Source organism: Myotis davidii, unplaced genomic scaffold (assembly GCF_000327345.1).
Source record: "Myotis davidii unplaced genomic scaffold, ASM32734v1 scaffold73, whole genome shotgun sequence".
NCBI classification, from domain to species: domain Eukaryota; kingdom Metazoa; phylum Chordata; class Mammalia; order Chiroptera; family Vespertilionidae; genus Myotis; species Myotis davidii.
Window position 1 is genome coordinate 4,636,480 of NW_006286675.1, and position 7,649 is coordinate 4,644,128.

The following is a 7,649-nucleotide window of genomic DNA, read 5'->3' on the forward strand; positions in this document are numbered from 1 at the left end:
TTCAGGTGAGTGCCTAAGAATCAGGCCCTTCAATACCTCCCAATCTGATCAAATGATAGAAAGGAATAAAGCAACATTTCCCCGAATGGAGGAATTTATTTATTTATTTATTATTTTTGTCCAGTGGTGAGCTGATGGTGGTGTTGCTTCTCTGCATGTTCTCAGTGTGAACATCCAGGTGCTTTTCATGTGACATTTGTGAACCACAGACACAAAGTTGCTATTTGAATTCAGTCAGGTTCCAGGGTGGTATCAGCCAAGGTCTCAGGTGGGAGAGAAAACTGCCAAACACAAGTAGACAGCTTAACCTGACTGTCATGTGACCTCAGGCAGCATGCTAAGGGACAACTCTATGGCCTGGGGGACATACGCATCGCAGTATAGGATTGCCATTCAGGTGTTTTGTACCCATTTCTTTTCTGATGTTGTCCCTTTTTTTTTGTACTGACCAAGCGTGAAAACCTCAGCTAATGCTGGAAGTGTGATTGAAGTACCTCTCTTTTGTGACTCTTGTACAGCTTAATGTGCAATAAAGGAAAAGTTATATCTGTCTTCAGTGTTAAGTTGTAAAGTTTCTGGCTATTCAAGCATCTCTGTACAGGTGGGAAAGCTTTAAGATTTCTGGTACAAGATGCTGAGCTATCAACGTGAAATATTTTATAAGAAGATGTTAATACAAATAATACCAAACTTTTAAAAGGCAAAAACTGGTTAATATGAAATAATCGGCTAACCCAGTGGTTCTCAACCGTCTGGCCCTTTAAATACAGTTCCTCATGTTGTGACCCAACCATAAAATTATTTTCGTTGCTACTTCATAACTGTAATGTTGCTACTGTTATGAATCATAATGTAAATATCTGATATGCAGGATGGTCTTAGGCGACCCCTGTGAAAGGGTCGTTCTACCGCCAAAGGGGTCGCGACCCACAGGTTGAGAACCACTGTGCTAACCTGTCATCTTCGCTAGTTATCTAATTTGAACCTGGGAATTCTTAAACATGAAAATTTGCATTTTTTTTCATTCATTTATATATTTATGTGTAACTAACCCTAGTATTAATTGTTAATTGATGATAAGGTAGATAATTGATAATTGATGATAAATGGGTCAACAGTCATGGGTGCACAATGGTATAAACAGAATTTTACCTCTCCAGAGGATACAGGTGTTCTGGTGTTTCTAGAAAGCTAAGTTACAACACAACTTTTAGCTGCCATTGAGTTTCTATAAACCACTCCTTCCAGTAGACCCATGGATGTGGACACTGAGATTTCGACTGAGAAATTGGATCTCTAGGCCAATTATGCATCATTTCCACTAGTCTATATGTGCTGATGGGGACATCTTTTGACTCCTGACTATAGTAACCACCCTCAGCAAAATCAGAGCCATTGGTACCACACTACTGTCTGTCAATCTCCAGAGGAAGGATGACTTTTTTCTTTCCAGACCACAGATGGTTTTCTGTCTCATTCTGGGAGAAGGGAATCCTGGTCCTCTTTGAGGGGATGGAGGTGGGGGAGTCTTCTTTACCAGGTGGTGCCCACATCATCTCCAGGGGAAAATGGGACTTGGATTTCTGTAGAATTTTACCATATTCACCTGAAAAGGACTGGAGCCCCTGCGGATGGTAATAAAAAAGCAAAAGAGTTACTGGAAACAGAAGATTTATCATAGTCATGGGCATGAGCTAATACTAAAATGAAGCCCTGGTTGGGTAGGGGTGGGAATCAGACACGTATAGACTCAGAGCAGGACAAAGGCTAGTTCCATAAAACAATGTAAGTCAGTGATTATCAATGATCATAAAGCACAGAATAATTTTTGAAGAACTTTCTCACCTATTACCATCTTTAAAACACTACCATCTTAAAAGAAAACTACAAGTGGGCCTTATTTTTTAACAGTTTTATGTTTAGAAACACAGAGGCCCAGAGAAGTTTCCTGACTTGCTCAAGGAGTCACTGATAGACTATGTCTTGGGTTTTCTGATTCCCAGACCACTGCTCTTTCCACTGCCCTGTACTGTGTCTGCTGTGTGGAACTTGAGACCTCCTACTAGGGGCAGGTTGGCCTGTACCTGAGGAACCTCTGGGGAAGAGGGGTGGGGTCATTCTGGTCTGCGGGGTCTTCTATAGAGAGCTCACCTCTGATTGAAGCCATTCATCCCATGGTTTCTTCCTTGCCCCCGACTTCTGCTGTGACTGAGGTGCTGTGTCTCTGAGGAAAAGCAAGTAGTGGCAATGTATGAGGGTAACCAGGGACTCCCTCTGGGGTACTTCAGAGCCTCGGGTGGCTTCTTGTAATGGAGCTTATCCTTTCAGTAATTAACTAACCACACCCTTTGAAACATAGATTTTAACAAGAAAACCCTTTGATATGGTTAAATTATGAAGTTTTTCTTGTACTGAACCTAGGGGGCCCTGGGCAACCCCAAGGAATGCAACCCCCAGGCAAGGTGCTGCCTCCACGCCGACTCCCCCGTGGACCATCAGTGCCACCTTCTTCCTCTTCCTCCTCCTCCTCCTCTTCCTCCTTCTCGGCTCCTCAGCTGCCGGGCGGCCCCACCACCCACGGAGATGCACCCTCCAGCAGCAGCTCCCTGGCAGAGGCCCAGCCACCCCCGGCTGCTCCACCACAGAAGCCCCAGCCTCACCCACAGCTCAAGTAAGAGACAACTCAGCAGCTGCTTCCCCTCCCCTCTTCCTGCCCTTCCTCGCAGGCCTTGGGCTCCAGAGGTGCTAGAAAGCACCTTCAGTCAGGCCTCTTCCTCCTCCACAGATATTTTTGTGGGGTTTTTTGGGGGTTTTGGTTTTGGGTTGTTTTATTTTTTGGTTTTTGGTTGTGTGTGGGTTTTTTTGTTGTTGTTGGGGGCCTATTTAGGGTTGATTGGGGAGGATAGGAAAGAGGGAAGTGAAAGTCTAAAGTCTAGCTAGAAGCTCAAACCCTCCCCTTTCTTCCTGGGGAGTGACAATAAGGCAGAGATACTACCCTTCTATTCTTGTACTAGCTTAGGGTTTTTGTTTTTTTGATCCTGTCTCCTACTCTTTTTCCCATTTCTTCTCTCTCTCTCTCTCTCTCTCTCTCTCCCTCTCTCTCTCTCTCTCAAAAAAAAAAAAAATCCTCTTTGCTGCCTTTGACTCACAGTTTACGATATATAATTAGCAAGGCTGCCCAGAAGGAAAAGAGAGAAGTAGTTAAACCCATTTCAACTTTTTACTCTCAGCTTTCTCAGAGAGAGGTCAGTTTCTGGTGTGGTCATCTGAGAAGGGCTCAGATAGAGACCCTGAGCAACTGCATCCTCTGGAGTTCCCTCATTCCCAGGAGAAACTCTAGAAGCTCCCATTACACTGCCCTGCTTCAGAGGAGGAGCTGAGGACCCCTAGGAAGTAGTACGGCTGTACTTGAGAAGAACAGCACCAGCATGTGGGTGGTGGTCAGTTCCACCTTCTCCACTAGAACCAGAGATACCTCTCTTCAATTTCCCCAAACAGTACTCTATCAGCACAGACAGCTGCAGCCTTGGGGGAATAGTATAGACCAGTGATGGCGAACCTTTTGAGCTCGGCGTGTCAGCATTTTGAAAAACCCTAACTTAACTCTGGTGCCGTGTCACATATAGAAATTTTTTGATATTTGCAACCATAGTAAAACAAAGACTTATATTTTTTGATATTTTTTTATATATTTAAATGCCATTTAACAAAGAAAAATCAACCAAAAAAATGAGTTTGCGTGTCACCTCTGACACGCGTGTCATAGGTTCGCCATCACTGGTATAGACCCATCTGTGCTCATAGTAAAATAATGAGAATCTTTAGGGAGGGAGAATAGGGAGCCATAGAATTTTGGAGTTCAAATGAGGCACTTTTAGAGATTGCCTAGCCATTGCATAAATGAGAAAACATAGCTCAGAGAGATTCAATTAATGTTCATTTTTAAAGCCACTCTGCTCATTAGCGGCATAGCCAGGATTAGGACTCAGGGGCTCCTGATGACCACTTTCTCTGGGTTTTCCTACATGACAGGAGGAGCATCACCCACTCCAGCTCCCCAGCTCTGGCCAGTGACACATTTCTTATCTCACATGTCCCATAACCTCCCTTCAACCCAGTTTTTTTTTTCTGTATGCTGACTTTTTAATCTCTCCTACCTTCCAATTTTGGCCCCAGTTTGAGGGCAGATTTTTGGGTTGTCACTGCTTACATTGTTGAATAAAGTCAGCCTCTGATGAGGAAGGCTGATACCCAGTCCCTTAGCCTGTGTGTGCAGAGGAGTCCCCCTCCCAGAGGCCAGCACATTGTGGCTCATCTTTAGTCTAATGAAAGGCAGGGCATCTGTTCACAGTCACTGCAGGAAGCGAGAAACTGCTCATACTTCTGTAGAATGAAGTTTCTGGGGCTACACCCTGAATTTAGGGGAGGACTGGGAGTTTTAAGGCACCAGGAAAACAGTTCTGGAGACAGAAACTGGCAGGAAAGGAACATAGTAGAAATCAAGGAGAGTATACGGACCACTGGAGACACTAGACCTGTATCCTCTTCTGAAGTTCTGGGCTTAGCCTTCCCTTGACCTTCTTGTATTGAGTTTTTCTCACTGAATTGCTAATCTCTCAAGGGATAAATCAGTCCCTATAATGTGTGTGATTTTTTTTTTATTAGAAAACTGCCTAACAACCTGGTGTCGGTCTGATAAGTAGAGTTGACCCTCAATGTCCATGGGAGATTGGTTCCAGGACCCCTTGCAGACACCAAAATTTGAGGATGCTCAAGTTCCTTATATAAAATTGTGTAGTATTTGCATATAACCTATATTTGCATATAACCTATAGCTGGGTGTGCTTTCACATCTTCATTCACATGGCTTCAGCATAGTGCTTGGCTTATGGCAAATTCAAGTTTCCTTTTAAGAATTAATCTGGGATTTATTTTTTCAAATACGTTTGATCCGTAGCTGGTTACATCTGTGAATGTGGAGGGCTGACTGTGTCTCTTGCCCCTGGACACCCGGAGCCCCACAGACCTTATATTAGGGGTCATCTGAGGAAGGCTACAAAGAGTGATTACATCCACTTTAATGCTCAAGGTAAATTGAGCACTAGAGTTTGTGCCAAACCAAAAGGTTCTTTTGGAATGAAAGAAAAAAGCAGAATATAAAAAGCTCTGAAAAAGCCTAGAGATTATTTTAGCAAACAAGTACAGACCACAAATAAAAACCAAATACCAGAAAAGCAATGGCTTGCCTGAGGTCAAGAGTAAGTGAGTGGCAGAATCAAGACTGACTCAGATGTTCTGATGCTGACTCCACTACTTGACAATTCATGGAAAAGAGAGTGCAAGAGTCCATGGGCCCCTAGTTGCTACATTTCATCAGAGGGGAAGGGTGTGAGTCCTAGATTAGTACGTACCAAGTTGAGGCCTCGGAAATTTAGTCTGCTGGCCCTTTAGCATTAAATAAAAGAATCATCCTTTGAGTCACCCCCTTCTTCCTCTTTTCCTTCTCTCTCTTTTTTCTCTTCTTCCTTTTTTCCTCCCTTCCTCTCTCCCTCACTGCTCCCATCCTTTCCTGTTTTAGCAGCAGTGAAGGTGAAGAAAATAGCACAGGAGCCTCCCAGGATCCTGGTAGCACAATCCCTGCTGGCTTTCTATCACCGTGGTCTCCCTCGGGTGGGAGTGGGGGTTCCAGTTGTGTATCCTCATGTGATCGTCCTTTCCTACCTTGCTGGGAACACCACCCTCTCACATTCTCTCTGGTTTTTATCTTCAAGCAAGTCGCAGTCCCTGACAAATGCCTTCAGCTTCTCTGAGTCCTCCTTCTTCCGGTCTTCAGCCAATGAGGATGAAGCCAAAGCAGAGACCATCAGGAGCTTGAGGAAGTCCTTTGCCAGCCTCTTTTCAGATTAGCTCTTCAGACACACGTGGGCACCTGGCCTAACCGGGAAAGGCATCTGAGACATTTGCCAACAACAGTCAGCCACGTTTGGTAGTGATGTCCCATGACCTTGACTTGTGTGGCCCCTTCCTCTGCTCCGTTGTGCTAAGTGATGTGCAGCTCAGAAAGGATCATGTGAAGGTCTCAGGGCAGGTGCCTAATCAGCGAAGGGCACCTGACATCAGAGAGAATAGAGCTGCTTTTCTGTAGTTGTGAGAACATTCTCTGAGGTCATCGTTTGGTGTGAGTTTAGTGGCCTTATTGTGACAGCGCCATCATGTCTTATTCTTCCTTGTGAAACCAGGACTCCCTTCATTGAGGACTCCTGGTAGCTTAACCTAACTCAGATGCAGTGCTAAGCATGCCCCCCTTCCTTTAGCCAGTGCTGACTATGTGGGGAATATATACTTAACCCAAAATATTCTTGGTGTTAGGAACTTACCCACACCTGGATCCCTTGTCAGACACACCTGATTAGCTGTTGAAAACACACCTTCCCAGCACATGTGATTCCTTGACTGCTGTCATAGTGAAGCACCTTTAGTCTACTGATACTGGAGAGAACAAGGATCTGCAGTTCTCTCCTTTCCCTCTCTGGAGTGCAGTTCTTTTGTGTGTGCTGCAGTGATCTTGAGCTCTGAAGCTGCACTGTGGAGAATGCATGACACTGTAACAGCAGTATACCAAGTTTTGTGTTCATCTCAAAATAAATGTTAAGACATTTGGTGTAATAAAAGCAGCAGCATTAACCAGCATTTGATTCAGCCATGAGGTCTCCCCTAAGCTACCCTTTTGACTGAGTGTATGTGAGGTGTGTGTGCGTGTTTGGGAGTCCAGGGAAGGGAAAAGTCTAGGAGGGTGAAGCTGTTTGTGTTATTATGTGTGAATGTGCTTCTGTGTGAATGTGATTGTGAGTGTACGACTATTTCCAAGTGGATGAGAGTATGGCTGTCCTTTAGACACCACTTATGCTGGGCTTCCTGACACCTCTCCAGTGATTACATTTCCTCCAGGACATCTGTACTTCCTTCAGTAACTCAGCATTTCTACCAGTTTTACTGAATATCGAGACTTTCTAATAAGCATAGCACCATTGCCCCCATAGCAGTCAAGTTAGACCCACTTGTCTGCTGTATCAAGCTTCTCAGCTGAAGCCCACATGGTGGTACCAATGAGGCTGGACTGACCTGCCCTAGTGAAGGGGATCCCACAAACCCCAGGCATCCTGAAGAGGCCTGTGATGGAGGATGGGCTCTGGGGGTTTTCACTCCAGCTTCTTCATGTCTCTGGTACTCAAGAGTATGTTCTCCCAAATCAAAAATGCTGTGAGGATAAGTACCACATCTGCACTGATAAAAAGAAATCAGTATATTGACATTTTATCAAAATAATTTCCTACATGTGACACCCATTCTACTAACTCAACAAAACACTCATCCAAATGCCACTATCTTGTTAACTCACCTTATAATGCCACTGTCTTGCTAACTTCTCCTTAAAGTAGATGCTGAGAGGTCAGAGAATGGATTTCTCTGGTGCCAGGGTCTCCTTTCTAACTTAGCCATGCTGTCGGAGTTCAAGGTTCTAGATCTGTACCTTCTTCTTACACTTAAGCAGGAAGTAGAACCTCCCATTAAATGACAACTCTGGGAATGGCAGCTCTCCTCCAACACAACACATATAACTAGGGAACAAAATACAAACCAAACAAGAG

The 7,649-nt window shown here is 44.4% G+C and overlaps 1 protein-coding gene across 1 annotated transcript in view; it reads left to right on the forward strand.

The window, feature by feature from the left end:
• SYN2 (synapsin II) overlaps positions 1 to 6,690 on the forward strand; it is a gene marked incomplete at its 5' end in the record, with an annotated part of 48,238 nt that extends 41,548 nt beyond the window's left edge. Inside the window, 2 exons of the mRNA XM_015560344.1 lie at positions 2,422 to 2,671; positions 5,772 to 6,690. Coding sequence (XP_015415830.1) covers positions 2,422 to 2,671; positions 5,772 to 5,907 — 386 coding nt within the window. The remainder of the gene's footprint in view (positions 1 to 2,421; positions 2,672 to 5,771) is intronic.
• Between the last annotated feature and the right edge of the window lie 959 nt (positions 6,691 to 7,649).